This window comes from Psittacula echo (genome assembly GCF_963264785.1).
Source record: "Psittacula echo genome assembly, chromosome: 1".
Lineage (NCBI taxonomy): Eukaryota > Metazoa > Chordata > Aves > Psittaciformes > Psittacidae > Psittacula > Psittacula echo.
Window position 1 is genome coordinate 32704397 of NC_137735.1, and position 17546 is coordinate 32721942.

General features: G+C 37.9%; 1 protein-coding gene across 6 annotated transcripts in view; it reads right to left on the reverse strand.

Annotated features, from left to right (window-relative positions):
* Positions 1–17546, reverse strand: part of CNOT7 (CCR4-NOT transcription complex subunit 7) — a 20482-nt gene continuing 2936 nt past the window's right edge. For 5 of the 6 annotated variants that reach the window (XM_080639223.1, XM_080639221.1, XM_080639226.1 and 2 more), the window contains 4 exons: positions 15264–15425; positions 9231–9375; positions 4444–4554; positions 1–1722 (listed from right to left, as the gene is read on the reverse strand). In XM_080639223.1, the coding sequence (XP_080495349.1) occupies positions 1594–1722; positions 4444–4554; positions 9231–9375; positions 15264–15425 (547 nt within the window). In that variant the 3' untranslated portion in view covers positions 1–1593. Of the gene's footprint in view, positions 1723–4443; positions 4555–7533; positions 8943–9230; positions 9376–15263; positions 15426–17546 lie in introns of those variants that run through there. The other variant, XM_080639224.1, reaches the window with a different exon arrangement.

Consider the following 17546-nt stretch of genomic DNA (forward strand, 5'->3'; position numbering starts at 1 on the left):
TTGTTATGTAAGAAAACATTTCTTAGGCCTTTATTTACAAAAGCTTTAATAACAAATACCCTCTGTTATGCAAATTATTTGTTGTTTAAAAAGGACCACCCAGTTACATCATTGTAACTACATGAAAAAAGGTGTTTTGATTTTTTTAAGTACAAGGTTAAACAGAGTAATTTGGCAAACATTTGGAGATTCTTCTACTATTGATTTCTGTGCCAAGCACACACACATGTACGCGCGAGCACACAGGCACACGGTGTCGCACTTTCCATCATTTCAGGCTAGTATTTAGCTATTCAATACCACAAAGTCCTTCCTGCACAACTGCTCTGTACACATGCTATGCAGAGTTAAGAATGTCCTTTAGGGTCCTTTAAAACAATATACCTAAAATATATTGCTAAGATATACTCAAAAATAAACTAGCATTACACTCCTCAGGTAACTTTATTAGCTATAAGTTATTTATATTTTGTTGTTTTACAACAAATATCTGCAACATCTGTCTTTGTAACAACTACAAAAAAGCACGATTTAATTGTCCTTCTAATTCAATTAAATAGTATTTTTTTTCAGATCTTTGGGTTTTGTCTTTAATTAAACTGACTTTCGAAAATAATGAAATCAAGTGCGTAATAAATATGACTTCATAAAAAATATCTGAGGTGTACACTACTAGAATAAAAGCTAGGAAGTTAATCAAGGGAAGCGTGCCATTCCAAAACTCCTACTATTTCAATATCCTTCAACTCTCAGCTTCATGGCAAAAACGCTGAAGTCATAGCTGTTCTTTTCCTGAAGGGTGTAAAGCTGTTTTTTCAAGCCTCTTTCCCCCATTACAGAGCGGTTTTAAAGCAGAAGGCCAACCAGCAGTTGACATGTGCAGGATGTGTCTGAAGATGATTGAACACTAGTAAAATAACAGCAGTTACTATGATTTCAGTAGTTTGTTTTGCTCAAACAGACAGAGGTTATGCAGCAAGTAAGTCACGTTCTGTGGGTTGAGATACCAAGGCAATACAGCGTGAAGCTGCTGAACTTGGCAGATGATTGTTTTCTAGCTCAGGGCAAAAGAACAGAACAAAACACAACTTCAACTAAAACAGAAGATCTGAGTCAGAGTCACTCTCTAAAGTGCAAATTTGATGGTCCACAATCTTGAATAGCTAAAACGCCTGCGTACTGGAAGGAACAGACATGAATGGGGAAAGTTAGTTACAATCAGTGCCAGTTAATTTGGAGGAAGGAGGGGAAAAAGAGACAAAACACCAGAAGATCAATACAGGTAAGTTTACCAGACTTAAAATTCATTATGATTTAACATTCCTCTTCTCTCTGCCACACTGATCCTATACATGCTTCTTTACAAATGGGCTAGTTATGAGGCCAAAATGTAACCCAGAAAATTTTACATATCAATATTAAGATCAAAATTCTGTGATAGGAACAGTCAAGTTTAGTACGTAGAAAGGCAGAAAAGAAAGTGTGCTGAGAAAGGGGGAAAAAAAGCCTTATTGTCCAAGGGGTTCAACCAGAGATAAAACCTATATACAAGCACGTGGAGGTCAAAAAGATGGCCTTTCATTTCATTTCATGTCATGACTGTTTGTTGGCTTCTTCTTCATATGCATTTCCTGTGCCATTTTGTACATAAGATGACCCCGAACCAAGGCCGTATAAGTGGCCACAATATTTGGCATCGTCAATGTGATCTTCAAAGAACATCTAAAAAGTTAAAAGAGAGATACAAATTATTGCCAAAGAAATGGCTCAATTTAAACAGAACTATAGAAACGTGTTAAAAAGTTGCTTTTTAGCATAACATATGAAATCCCAAAGTGCAGAATCTGATATAATTAACACAATAACAGACTTAATACATTATCAAAATGTGCTTATATGACATGATTCTTTAAAGTAAATCTGTCAAGGAATACAATCAGTCTTCTTGTGCACCCTTCCTGATGAAATGGCCAAATGGAATGTTTTGGTAATTTTGTATTATCGGTTATCACCCACTTTTCTGCAAGTGCAGCAAAGAGATATCTCCAACTGATCTCTGTGGAGTTTCTCACAACAGGCATATGCTTGGCATCCACCATCGATGCCCATACTCTACCTGCTCCTCAGTATGAGTGTTTTCATCATACTGTGTCCTGAAATGGAGGTATGTCTTCATTTATATTATAAAGGTTTGAGTGTGGGTAGAATGTTCGAGCGCAAAGCCCATTATGGGGTTCAAAGAAATGCAGAACGACATATTTCCAGCTAGCTCCTCACAGAGAGGAACTTCATTTAATAAGGAAGCACAAAATTTACTTAAATTTTGCTTTAGGACTGCATTTACACAAGTCTTAATTGCAAAGAGAACCTTTCAGTGTAAGACATACGTAACCTGTGATAGTCTATCTTTCAGACTCAGGTTTTCAAGCAAAACCATGAGTTATCCCACAAAAATAAGAGGAGAGCCACCTACATCAAGAACTTCACAGCAACCCTGCTGTGAACCACTGTGAACCACATCTCAGTGGCTGACACTCCAAGTCATCATCAACATCAGAAACGTAAGATAGCCAGAATCATGCAGAAGAAGGGTGGACACAATACGCAATTCTCTGAATGCAGAGAACTGTATATCCCATCCAGGCTGAAAACTTCTCCCTTCAAGCTTTACTTTGAGCACCGCAGTCTGCATGGGAAGTTCTGTAATGCAGGAATTGTAGACCTCAAAAGTTTTAAAGCCCCAACAATTCTTAAAAAAATTAGGTAGAAAAACTCCAAAACAGCAGTTCTACTGTTGCAAAATCAGTACTGAAGTGTTTCTGATGGGAAGAAACGTATCAGGAACTTTTTTTGGCTGGCATTCCAACACCCAGCAAGCAAGCTGCAAATCCTTCACAGCAATCAGTAAAATAAACTTTGTACCTCCAAAAGCATTGTAAAATGAAGTTTTTTCACTCAAATACATTGTTAAACAATGAACTTTACTGAAAATACTTTAAAAATGCACATTAAGTATTTCTGACTACTGTGCCCTCATTTAGAAAGGCTGCATTTGCAAAGAATCAGAGAAAGAACTGAAAAAAAATCATCATAATCAAATCCATGACTGTTGGCTGCTTTGCACTAAAAACCAAGGTTTCTACTTCTCCCAATAACAGCTTTTGGTAAAAAAATTCAAGCAGCTTATTTGCCACGTAACACAAATTGCATCTCGTTAGAGGAATGGTCCTGGGTTTGAACCTTTTCCACTAGAAAACTAACTCGAAAGGCAGTATTTTAGGCATGATTTTCACATACCTCCTCTTTCTCTTTATTTGCTTTGGATTTTATTTCCAATTCAAGAATGAAAGAACAATACTGGGCAGATGGCAGTTAGCCACACTGGCCTTGGATCATACCAGAAACACAATCCTCTTTATTGCATCTGTAGCCTATGACCTGCTTGACAACTGCAGTTCCAGTGGAAGCAGAACAGTGTTACAATGAGTAAGCCACCTTAAACCACAGCATATATTTTTTTTCCTGCTGTCCCACTAGTATTTGTCAGAAACTTGTGGTCATTTTCTCCTTTATACAAAAGGCTGCACTACAGAAGGTAGACACTTCATACTAAATGTTTTTAAAGGTGACGTTTACTACTGCCATCTATTTTGACATGGTAAGTGACACTGAATTGCTAGCAGAACGCCATGTTCAGGTGTACTGGCAACTGCTTTGCAGAAGAGGCCCGTTTAACATTTATTTGTTCAGCTAATGCAAAATAACCCAATATCCTGTTGTATGCAGACAAGTAGCAAGAAGATGTGAAGCTTTTCAGACCTGATTTCCCTTGCTGCAAACTCTGAATTAATTGACCAATGTATAATCTTTTAGAACCTGAGTTAATCTGTGCTTTACTTAACAATAAGGTACAAATGCATGGACATTTTCCACAGCAGCCTGAAAGTCATTATTTAATGTACCTACAGCCTGCAAGTTTAGCTGTGACTAGTCAACACTTTCCCTCTCTAGGCCTGTCATAAGCAGCAGTGCACACCAGCCAAGTACTATACTGAGCAGAAGCTTCCAGAGAGTTGGCTTTAAGTGTGTGAGTATGGGAACCACACTCCCTGAATGGAGTATGGTTCCAGCAGCTCATATACTCACTTCTGGAGCCACGTAAAAATGGTATCCTGCAAAACAGGTAATGAAAAAAACAAAAACCCACAAAAGATTTCAAAAGCCAGGCACAGAAATAGGAAGCAATATGCACTCAGAGCATCTAAGCAGGGAATCAGTAGGGCTGGTTCACACTTACACTGGGAAAAACACAGGTGGTCTTATCTTTGTCAAGAGTGACCCCTGACCTCCTTAAAATACAGCAGACTTTACATAATCAGCAACTCATCTGCCTGTCACACAGCACACTACTATCACAGAGATAAAACCAGTATGTCCACCTACTTCTCGCATTTTGAAAAAGGCCATTCCTGTGAGTAAAGAATCAGATCCTGCCTGATGCTGTGGTCCTATCCTTTCCAGCTCTAGCTGCTCAGCCACTTCTTGTAATCCACCCTGAAACAGAAAACAATTGTGTTAACTGCTGAAAAATAAATTCAAGCAGAAAAATGAACAGCTGTATTTGGGGAAAATCTGTTACACAAGTCACACAACCTCAGATGTATTTCAACATTTGCACAGTAGCTGAAAAGGGTATTATACTAGACAAATACATACCTGGAAAAATCAAACATTTAGTATCAATAGCAACATTAGAATTCTGTGTCAGTATTGATTAAATAAAGCAGTATCAACAGAACTACTACTCCTTCATGTTCCAGCTTCTTGATTAACCAGATGTCATTACTTTACAAAACAACTCCTTCAAGATGTTGAAAGAACCGGCATTGCTGAAGAACAAAACCAGGTGTTCCTGTACTCCTGTTTGCATGAAAGTTGAAAAGGTAAAAATGTTCTACAACCTCAAGAATTCAAGTGCTTAGAAATGAGGTGCCAATAAGCCTCCATGACTTAAAAATACCTAGGCTTCCTTTGAAACAGATTTTTTTCTTTCCACTTACCTTTCAACAACTGAGTTTTTCTGCTTCCCTTCACAAAAACTGAGAGTATCCTTAAGTATCTAAAACACTACAGGGAGTCCAGGAAAGCGTTACACAGCAGGCATTTAGAAACCTGATGATAAAGTCCAAAGAGGAAGAAAGCAGCCACTCCATCTCTGCAAGGCATGTTACTCCTTGTGAAAGTTTGTTTCATTAGCCGTGGTTAGAAGATGGGGGGAAAAAACATGCAAAAAAATCCACTGCCTTGCAACTACTTTTCCAAGAGACTAAAATCCAACACTGTAGCCAGCTTTTCTGTTAGAGATCCATATTTAAGTCACATGTGTTGCAATGAAACCTATTTCTTATAAAAGTATTTAAACATCTCACATACAAAAAGGGAACAATTCAAAATAGTAATTTTCTCCTTTGAATGTTGATACATGGTGAAGCTGCAGACATCATTCCAAGGCTGCAAATATATCTGTTCTTAAAGGTAAAACTTCTCCAGTTTTGAAGCAAACTTTCTTCCCAACAAGCTGATGTGAAAAACTATTCCCTTAACTGCAAAGTGACTAAATAAACCTCTTATTTAGTGTTTGGGGATTATTACCCCCAAAATGCTAATACACGACATATAGAAGCAAACCTATCAGAATCTGTCTGGTTTTACACAGAACACAGGACAGACATGCTACACTGTAACTGCAGGCTTTTAATGCTGTAAACTACACTGTGAGCACATAATTTTGTACATAAATTATTCTTTTAAAAGTGATAAAGCCATAAAGCTACTGGAAACAGACTAAAGCATGTGCACATTCTTTAAGGTCTAGAAAGATCAAAAATGTAAAGACAAACTGCTTAGTGCTCCCATAAGGTTTAGAAGGGAAAAGAATGTTGCGCAGAGGCAGTGCTCTTAAAGAAAGACTGCCTAGGATTACAGTTCACCTTCCCTTGCTCTCAACCCATTTCAAGTACAGGAAGGAAAGCACTAAGAGGCAAAAGCGTAACAATCAAAGTTAAAACTAACAGAGCAATAGAAATAAAGCCTGATCTGAAAATGAGATCAAACATTATGAAAACTTCTGTGAATCTTATGGCAACAGGTTTTGGGCCAGGTTTCTGTTTTGTTTAAAAAGATGGTAGCTTCGGAAGTAACACCTACAAACCAACATTGAGAACATAGTACTGGTATGGCTAGTTTTATTCTACCTTGAGCAGCAAGAATACAGTTTACAGAAGTTTAAGATAGTAAGTCTATACATTATACAGTAAAGCTCTGAAGCTAGCTAGTTTCTTTATGTGCTTGGGTACAACAGCTGAACACTGCAAACATGCTCAGCAATGTGACTTACACTCAAAAACATGCTGAGGGTTAGTGGTCAGCAGAAAAAAAAAAAAAAAAAAAAAGCAAGCATCTCAGATATAAGCATGTTCGCTGCTTTCAAACTCCAAAAACAAGCTGTGAAGAGTTAGCAACAGCAGGTAGGCCCATACCCTTTCAAGGCATCATTTTCTGCTTCTAAACCCTCTGTTTCCTCAAGCTGTGAATACGCAGTGCCTCATCAGCAGGTTTTGCTAGCTGTAACACTATCTACTCTAGCTTCAAGGAACTTCGAGGGAAAAAATACTCAAGAATAAAAATCAGTAATAGTTACACAGCAGCTGCAAGCTTTGGAATGCAGCCTTAGTAATTCAAACTTTACAGTAGCTGCAGCCTACAGAAGAATGCTTTGAAAGTAGTGCTTTTAATCCACTTGTGAATGTATCCATTTGTAAATGTATCACACACAACTTGTGTGGAACTTCTTGGTCTACAACTGCAATAACTGCAGAATAAAATCCGGCTGTCTCTGAAAGACTACTGGGATTGTCTTTCAGGCAAGACTTTGCACTGCAGATAAGAACATTTTACTCTTGGGAGAGAAGGACAAATTCTTCCTAAATTTTCAGACCATCAGTCTTTCAAGAAAAAAGCCACAGACTGATTGACATAATCACACAACCACAGTCAACAGCAAATTCAGATCAAACTCTGCTTTCATGGTACTGGTACCAGAATTTATTGCTCTGTACGAACCCTCATCTTTAAAAGCAAGTTTCCAACAAGGTCTATAAATCTACCTTAGAGTTACCATTACTATTGAAAAGGTTTGGAATTGTTTACATAGAATGATTTTTAGAAAACAAGCAGAGTTTAACCTATAATACATCAATATCCCGAGTTAACTCCCAACCTGCATATCAGTACGTTCATGTCCATTTAACTTGGAGTAACATACTATAAATTCAGTAACTTTAAAACAAGAGTACTTAATTCCACAAAAAGAGCATCAAACAGCTTCCCAATCCTGAAGCATGTTTCTTTTTGACTATGGCTGTGTGGGGGCAGTGTGTGAGGGACCTACAATAGGTCAGTGACTTCCATATGAAAAAAACCTTAGACTAGTCAATAAAAGACAACTGCACAGCAGTTCAGTTCACTGCAATTTAATAGACTGAAAGTGACACATCAGGAGACAGTGCATGCATTTTTAGTTACAAAACTGGATGTTTAGCAATTTGTTTCAGATAGCTGCTCTCGGTACAGTACAAGTCCACTATGATTTCATCACTGGTAAATGTGGAGGTGTAGGGTAGTCCACATCCCTCCTCTGCTGTCATTACCAGTCTGCACATTAGGTGACAGGATCAAGATTTACTGCAGGAAACTGACCTACATATTCAGCTCTGAAAAAATAAAATCACCCTTATTCTTAAGGTTTGCTGAAATAAAACCTGGGAGAGTTTATCTTGTCTCCAAAAAAACATTAGCATTTCTAAACAATGATGGTTACACACAATTACATCTTAATGAAATGACAGGAAATATAATCCCTCTTTTCCACAAACTCACTGGGAATGTCATCTCTGGAATGGTGACATTGTCACCTCTCCTACATCACTAAAGTTGGATTACACATTCTGGTTTTGGCAAGTGTGTTGCCATCACTAAGACACCAGATGCTTTACGCTGCTTCACCAGGAGTGATAAAGTGAGGACGTTTTTTTTTCTAGGGTTTGCTTCCCCTAACCCCTCCTTTAAGACTCTTAAATTTTTATTTCTGGCCTCTGTGGAGAAAAACTGTGTTTACGATGTTCATTAATACTCAGCCATTTGCCCAGCTGATTATACCAGTAACAGATCCAGATGAACACAGGTAGGTATATTTCTCTTTTTTGACTGGAAGGGAGGTCTTCTTTTCCAATAGTAATTCAATTAACAAAGGACTCACACTATTCACTTCCCACACAAGTAGGCTACTAAAAAGTTACATGCTCTATTAGTGTATCTCAGAAAGAAACAAGAGGACTATAAACAGCATATAGATCACTGGTCCAGCACGATGAAGTGGCAAGCCATCCCTTAGGATTTGGTTGTACTACAGTCAGTGTTCTTTTCTCTGCAGGTTCTCATTAAGAAAGCCTAGAGAATCAAGTTACTTCCCATAAAAGCAGCAAGTCATTAATTGCGATGCACCTCCTTCCAGCAGCAGTCTAGGCTCTTACAGTTCTTTGGCAAGTAAAGCTGTTCACAGTCCCTGTAGCATCTCTCTTTCATTGCTGTCTTCCCCTTCACATACTTAGTTCCAGTTTCCATTCATTCTCCAGTCCAATTAAGTATCCACATTTTATGTCTGACAGAGTAAGCCAATTAGGAGCCTCACTGGCTTGACATAAGTTTCTAGTACTGCTTTTTTTTGCCCAGAAGCCACATATTGTCCCTGAACATATGCTGTTGTTTATCTTTCCTTATGAAGCCATCTGAATTATTCTTCACTTCATTCCTCTTCCCAAGATAATTCCACAGCATCATCGTCGCAATTACCTTTGCCAAGATGACTGCAGTCCTTTAGTGGACTGCACAATGAAGAAATAAGAGTATACAAAACCCATCAATTCTTATGGCTCAAAAAGTGAAGGATTAATTTCAAACATTGGTTTATCATCTGTCAACAAAGCCTGGGCAATGTAAAGGCAGCATCAACGTGGAATTTTTAAAAAATAAGATTTATATTTTTTATAAGAAATAAGATAATTATAGAAGAATAAGATTTTAAGAAAATAAGATTTTATTTTTTTTTTTAGGCATAAGGAATTCTGTCTCCAAACCCAAACTTTGTTCTGAGCCATTAGCAAGTTACTCACCTTCAGATTTTTGCAGCTCTTCATGAGATACTTTACATCATAGATGACTGGGAAAAACAACCGCAGTATCTCAAAGAAGTCCAACTCTTCTTCAGGTAGATTAGAGTTTGTCAGGATTTTGATTAGATAGCCAAAGTCATATCCACTGCAAATAAATAAAAACAATATAAGCCAGCAATTTAGAAGCATCCTTCTCACTTCCAACATCAAGACTTTGTTACACATTAGCAGGAGATTTAGCTTAATTTCAGTGCAATTAAGCCTGACTTTTATGAAAGACTAAGCCTCAGTGCTAATGGCCCTATTAGAGACCCCAGGGAAAATATTTTAATTTAGTCTGAATGAGGCCAAGTGAAGACAGAAAAAGGTCTGCCTATAGGAGTTTCTCTAAATCCTGAAACTAGGTAATGCTGCTGTGACTTTGTCTGGCAAAATCTTACATTCCGGTGTAAGAATTGAGTTTCTCACTACAAACAAGACACATTTTTATAGTTCTTGAAATACAGAAGATTAAGGAGTTTCCAGAGCCAACACATTTATGTCTGAAGGCAAGTTTCACTCTCACCGACAAAGACAAGACTTTCAATTTCCCCAATTAAATCAGCACACATTAAACAACTGTAAAAAATAACAGATTGTAGACTACTACTCTTTTTGGAGGCAAGGACAGATGAAGGTGGAAAAATTTCTCTGTATACATGTAAGCCAGCAGGAGGCAGCAAGGCACCCGAGCAGTACAGGTCTGGCAGCAGAAACTGAGGTATTATAGTATGTACGTGGAACGAAAAACTTGGGAAAATTTCCTTCCCAAGAGACTGACTGAAGAATTAGGACATAGGAACAAGGTGAGGCAGTAAAAGGGAAACCATATACTTTCACAAAGGGTTATAATAGGAACCATAGGGTTTAAAGCATAGGAAAGACAGATGTCAGGTACTAAGCAGGACTAAACGTCACAACAAACAGCGATGACAACTTCTCCTTTTCCCTAGGAAGACAGAAGTTACAAGCCATGATCTGATCATGAATCTGATCCATTCTGATCCCTTGCAGAATTGCCTGTGTATGCATATATACATACACTAGACAGGGGCAGATATGTTCTCTTCTTTGTTATTAGGTTTGCATTGAACCAAACCAGTTCCTAGACTTTACTGACATGCAATTTTAAAAACACCTGTACTAACAAAGATGATGAAAACACACAGCAGGGCTGCTTCTGCTGAAGGCTGCATCGGTTTTGCTGCTTAAGGAACCTTAGTGTATAGCTGAGAGACAATTCAAGTCAACTGGTGGCTACCACAGACTCCAAATTCCCAGTTTAAGACTTCATATTCATTCTTGGTTACATGAGGATCTTTATCTGAGAGATGAACAGAATTAACTGAGGGAGTACAGAAGACAAATCAGTTACAAACAGGCACTGTACTACTGATCCTGTGGATATTTAGCACCCATAAAGACTGTTGACTTCTGATGTAAGCTCAAGGGTTTCACTTGCATGCTCAATGTGAAGAGGATTGCTTTTTGTACTTTTCTTATATGATGGGGTTCTCTACATCCTCTTTATATCTTACAATTTTCTAGACAGAGGGTAGAAAATGTTTAACATACTGGGAATGAATGGATTGTTTGCCAAGAGTCCATTATTACAAGAGATACAAAAGTAATGGACTATTGCAGCCCTCCCATGGGGGGTTTCCAGTACTCTAAACAGGAATTTCATGTTGAACGAATCCTGCACTGCATCTGGTGCCTTGAAGCTGTGCTGGCAGCACTCCAACCTCTACGGCAGCAGCCACTGGCCAGGCACAAAGAAGCCAAAGATAAATAAGGATTTCAGCTGAGTTTTATAAAATAGGATTTTTAAATATACTTGGCAAAACAGTAGCTTGGAAGCTCAGTTTTATTAGATCTCAGGGAGGGAAGGGGGGGAAGCCTGTATCAGGATAAAGACCTCTAGAGAAAGAAAGAAAAAGAAAAAAGCCATGCTAGCAAAAAAGGCTGTTTAGAAAAACACAGAAAAGGCTGTTCAGGATTAAGGAGACTTACTCCGCTAGAGATTAGAGAGCTTATTAACCCACTGAATTCCTGACATTCGTCATCCTTGTGGCTCAAGTGTAGCAGCTGTATTAAAACTTTAAAAGTGAAGAAAACAGTATTTGTGCTCCTCTTAAATTATTTTACTTTCCTCCTCTTCCCAAAAGAATTACGCACGACTGAATTACAAGCAAACATATGCTCTCAAACACTTCCAACTTCTATTAGGAAGGAAGTACGGTAAGAAAAGAAACATCAAGATTCATTTACTTTTTGTACTGAGAGGGAGGAGGCTGTCGCAAATCTGCAATTTTGATGGAAGAATTCTGCCCCCCACCCCCATCCCTTGGAGACTGTAGCAGACTCTATCCAGGATCCTCCTGCATAAAAAGCACCAGGGTACTCAAACAGCTGTTTTAACAGACATGATTGCTCTTCCACTGCATGACAACGTTCAGTCAGGTATTTGCTCTTGGATCCTAAGCCTGGGTTAGCTTTAGTCAACTCAAACAAATAATGTCTCGTATTTATTAAGTTCCATATTTATTAAGTTAGACTTAGTCCCAGCGTGCTGGTAACAATCACCACAAACCATGCTTTACTAATCATAATGCAGTATTAAGGTATTTACATAACCTTTTTAGTATACTTTTTGGGGGCAATATGCTCCAGTCATCAAGCCTACACAGACATAAGGATCGTCACTTCAAGACTAAGATACACCAAGTTCAAAAATTTGAGTGGCCACTGCTGCTGAATGTTGACAAGGGTAAGAAAGTCCACAATGAGCAATTTGGTAATTACATGCTCATTAAAGAACTTTCCTTCTAATCCTCTAATAGACAATTAGTGGTTGGTTTCTACCCTGAAGCACACAGGCTTCCTTTCCTTATAAAGCTTTCACTATTTCCAATGTAATCACCTACTGTTACTTAGTGCACTTAATCACAATCCCTGGAGCCAGAAAGCTTTTTTCTTTCTGCACTGAACACGGACAGCTGCAGGCAACGAGCGCATGGAAAAGATCAAAGATGCCTGTATTTCTTTCCCATACTTCCAGAAACTCAGATAGCCAATTAACAATTAATTCTACTCAAGCACCAGCAATCTCTGAAATAAGTCAAAACCTGACAGACCTGAGAAAGCTTTAGTTCACTTTCTAACTGGTTAACAGAAATGAAGTCAACAGATTCAATTTTACTAAAATCAGTCTCACACAAATGATTATTGAAATACAATAGCTTGGAACTTTCCCACTTCCAAAAAACACCTGGTTTAAGAGGCATGTTTGTAGAGCCCCCAGAGGTAGATTGAGGTTGCACACAGGTGGACACTCAAAGCCTCAGCACATCAGTCAGCTGAACATCCACAAAACCAGTATTTGAGCTGTTCTGTTTTATAATTTGTTAGACCGCCAAGCACTCACAGCTCTCGATGGTGACAAGAATCAGAAATTCAGGGCTTCCCCCTCCTCTCTCAACTCAAATACATTTTAACACACACAAGATGAGTCGCTTATGAACTTGTGATATATACAAGAATTGGTGACAGGGCAATGGTTCTTCATGTCTGGCAGAGCTGCAGATCCAGACAGATTCACCAATAGATAAGGAAGCTACATCAAATGCAGAGGTAAAAAACACACAAAGAAAGCTATTTTAGAAGCTAACAACTTAGAAAAAAGCTACATAAGAGTTCAAGTAAATCAAAGACTGGGAAATGATACAAAACCAACAACTGCCCACTTCCTAGAAGACTCATACATTTGGAGAATTAGTAGTAACTGAAGCATTTTAAGGAAACAGAACCAACAGCACAGTCAGCAACATCAAGTACACCTTTCTGCAGTAGTAAAAGAACTACTGCGTGGAAAGCCTACATGAAACAAATTTTCAACTAAGCTGTCCTGCTGTTTCAGCTTCCACCAACAGTATATAATCACAATCAACACAAGATAAATTTAGAAACAGCTGTTTACTATTCTTCGTGGCACATTTTATGTGACCCATGCTCATTTGCAGCTTTGTGCAATCTTAGCTCCCAAGTTCTGTGCTCAAGATAATATCAACATACTCTATCAAGCACAAGAGCCTTTAAACGGTTTCTGACATCAAGCAGAGTTGTTGACAATCAGTGTTGGATAAACACTTACTGGAACAGCTGTTTAAGAGGATTTCTAAAGACATTTTCAGTGAAGTCCACAACAGAAACTCATTTAAGCACAGATGAAACTGGACTTGGATAAAGCCATTCCAAACCCCTTCATAAGCTGCACTAGTAAAAATGACATCATTGCTCAAAGTTTGCACTACACTTCAATCAGCATATGAGTCAGGAATCACACGCAATCAATGTAATTACGCTTTGAAAAAAATCCCTGGTGTGGAAACGGTTCAGGTATTCTTTTGCTAGGATAGCTTACACTGGACCCTTAAACTTACTAAGTGACACTGGAAAAACACTTTTGTAGCTGTAACTGCTGCTACACAGCAGTGTCTGCTGATGTACCAGATACATCCATAATATGCCTCCCCAGCCCTTCTCCTGAACTATCCAGGTTATTTTACTATAGTCAAGTGTAAATCAAAAATATGCACGTAAGAGCCCATAATAATGGGTTTAAGAAGCTTAAAGAAACTTAATTCACTAATTCAGCCTTTGTAGTTAGTTTGACACAGTTCATGGCATTCAGTATTTTTTTCTCCCATGGTACTACTGCAGTAGCACGATGGCAAGAGTAAGATTATTTTGAAGTCATATTGTGAGTAGACAGCTGCAAGTGGAAGATGGAGGCAGATTAGGTGGCAAGTGTACTCAAAGAGGATCCCCCCCTGCCTTTTTTTTGTTAGCTGCTTCTCCCCGCCCCCTCCTTTTGGAAGGAAAATTAGTCTAATACTTGCATTCTACAAAGCAAGCAAGCCAAAATGATGAATTCTGCAACAGGCTGTTATATGCATTTTTCTATTACTGTTTTGCATTGCTTACTGAAGAAATTCTTATTTTTCAGTTGGTTAAAAATATAAATATTTCTCTAATTCCACGTGACTCTCTCTTCAAACCTCCCCTCCAAGTTTTAATGCTTCAGAACAAAGAATTTCCTTTTTTTTCTGATTTTGTCATCTACATATTACAGCTCACTAACGTAGCATGCGTGATAAACAAGAATAAGGTTGTAAGGAAACTACTAGTCTAAGCTAAAACGTTTGCTCTACCTTTGTTGATTTGCTTAGCAGCCAGCATTTAAGATGTCAACTTGAGGGCATTATATAACAAAATAAGCCATCAAAGCCACTGTTGCTTGTGAAAAGTGCAAATTATCTCTGGCAGGTAGTTGACCACACAATGACTCCTGCCTAAGTTTTAAGGTGTTCAGCCTTATTAATGCCTGAAGATCTTTTCTGTCTTGACAGATTCATAGAGATTTAGCATTCACAATTCTATTTCTACTTAGAAGATGTGCTCCTGTGATGGTATAAATAGTAAAATATATTCAAGGCTTAGAATATACAATCAAGGTTTATCAGGACTCCCCTTCAAGATGAGCAATTTCAGCTGCCCAGATTACTAGGAGACTTAGAACAAATTTAAAAGTGCTTTATAGAACGCTTTACCAACAGCTCTGCAGTGTCATAAGACAAACTGCATTTGCACAAGAATTGCTTAGGAGTACCTTGCTTTTATCATTGTTACAATTATTACTTGCACGTGTGATATTAAAAGATACAATGCCACCTGCTGGCTTAGGAGTTTCATGTTTTTCTGGTTTATGGTTTTCTGGTTACAGTGTAAACACCAATAGTAAAACACCACTACACTCTAATACAGAATGGTGCTATAGGTATTACAGCAGAAATACTTTTTAAGTCTTATCAACCAAGGTACTTGCTCGATACACTATCACATGTAAACCACTTAGCACATGAGATGCGAAATCCAAGCTCTAGAATTCAATAATCAGTATCAAAAATCCAACCTTTAACATGCAGAATTTACCTATGAAAGGAAAGCCACTTGACTCCTTCACATAATACAACTCCTGATGTCATAAGCAGTTCTGCAAAGTATTGTGTCTCAATTCCTTCTTCTTCGTGTTTTTTAAACTGGATACCAGATGTTGTCAACAGCTCAATAGAGTCCTGGGCGTACATATCTTCTCTGAAAAAAAAACAAAAAAAAAAAAAACAAAGAGGAAAAGTAAATTTCAGAATCTACAAACCTCAGTGATTATAAACCTGGTAACATTAATTTTTGGTGTTCACTCCACAGACTTCACTGCATAGAGTGGGAACAACTTGATTTTTTTTTCCATGTTAATTTCAAAACAAAAAATTTTCATGGCTTTTATGAACCTTCCCCAGCATTTCACCATTCCCAGCATCTCCATTCTCTCCTCCTTCATAAAAAACTAGTTCCTGCTCCTTTCCCAGTTACCTAAAACTCCCCTTTTAGCAAATCTAAGGGAAGTTAATGTATGAATACAGATATTTTACTGAATAATATCTATTGCTGGAACTGTGACAAATTGAACATAACAGCTGAAGCACTAATGACCTACACTATAGACCTAGGAATAGTATACTCCAGATCCCAGTGTTGCAGTAGTTCTGTGGATAATACTTTTCACACATTCTTGTGATTTAAGTGTATGTAAAGTTTTAGACACATGCTCAAAACTTCCTTCTCACTACAACTGGAAAGTAAGCCTAGTCAACCCTTAAAATTCAGGTAGCCTAACATTTTCTTTCTAAAGACCATCTTCTAATAGCCATATTTTGGACCTAAAATTTCACAGGACAGAAAAAGATTCCTCTATGCCTTGTTTGATCCCCTCATATCCCTCTATTTATTCCCTTTACTATTAACATTTTTGTAAAGTCTTAGGGATTTTGTGATGAAATCAATGTTTGGGGGGTTTTTTCCCCCCCCAATCTACCTAGAAGATGATATTCATATTACTGTCTGCAACATACTATTCTACAAACTCACTTCAGTGTATAGTTTTCAATTTTAATAAAAAATAAACACAACCAAAACAAACCACAAAAAATAAAACAGCTATGACAACCAATATATCAAACTTGACTACTAGATTCAGTCATAGACTCACATCCCTTATTCCTAACAGCAGGTCATCATTCATCAGAACACAGAGATACATTCTCGAGATGTGTTGTGTCTTTTTTCCCCTTCCTCCTACACAGCTGCTCATTAGTTCTCCAGCTTTAAGGCATCAGTTTCCCAACACCTGTCCATCTCCATTAAAGAACCCATTCTAAACAAACATGCCTATTTTAAAAGAAGTTTCAATTCTAGTTTGTTGCTCTGCACTCATCAGGTGGATAGTTAGTTTAGAGAAATATTTATGCTCTTTAAAAGCACACTATAACAAGACCTGGCTGGAAAAACACAAAAAAAAAATTACCTTCCAGGAACAGCCAACAGCTGTTTTCCTTCAGGAGCAGAACACTTGGCACACGGCCACTTCCCAAAAAGAAGTTTAGAAAAACGTAAGAGGTTTCTCCAACCATGCACAAGAAAAAAAATCTCATGCTTTATACAGCACTTACCTAGCTCACATTTTGTACCAAATCCCCCAGTGAACTACTAACTAATTTGTTAGGTGACTGCCTATTTTGCCTTACTAAGCTGTCCTATCTACGCAGTATCTGGCACAAGTGGATGGAAAACTACTTTAATTTTCAGTTGCTTGACATTAATTGGACCTTTGAAGAAAATAAAACAAAACATAACACAGGCTCTTCTTCCCAGATCAGTTTAGAAGTTACTAATTCATTTCTCCTCCCATATTTAGCCAGATTAGTATATTCTTCTATTAAGAAAACAGAAACCTTCTGCCGAGCATTTATACAGCCAGATAAGTTTAGAGATACCAAAAATAACACATCTGCACTCTTAGTTCTTTTAAGAGGTGCTTCAGACAAAACTTTTTTTGAAAAGTCATGTCATTCCTCAGCCCAAACTGACTAGTGACAAGACACAGCACTGATAGTTTAGAAAAGCAGAAAGACCAAGAGACAGCAGCAGATTTTTTTCTTTTTAAGAAGCCTGATTACTTTGAAAACACTTCTTTTTATCTGCAGAAGAAAAAAAAAAGAACAGGTCTGTTCTCTAAAGCTCCTTTAGGCTGCAGTTTTAACTCATGTACATCAACTTGTCCTGTGATCAGTTTGTACACTGCCAAAAGCCTTCAACATGCTTGAGTCTGAGAAGTTTTTGCACTGATACTCAACTCAGGCCATATGAAAACTTATCAGA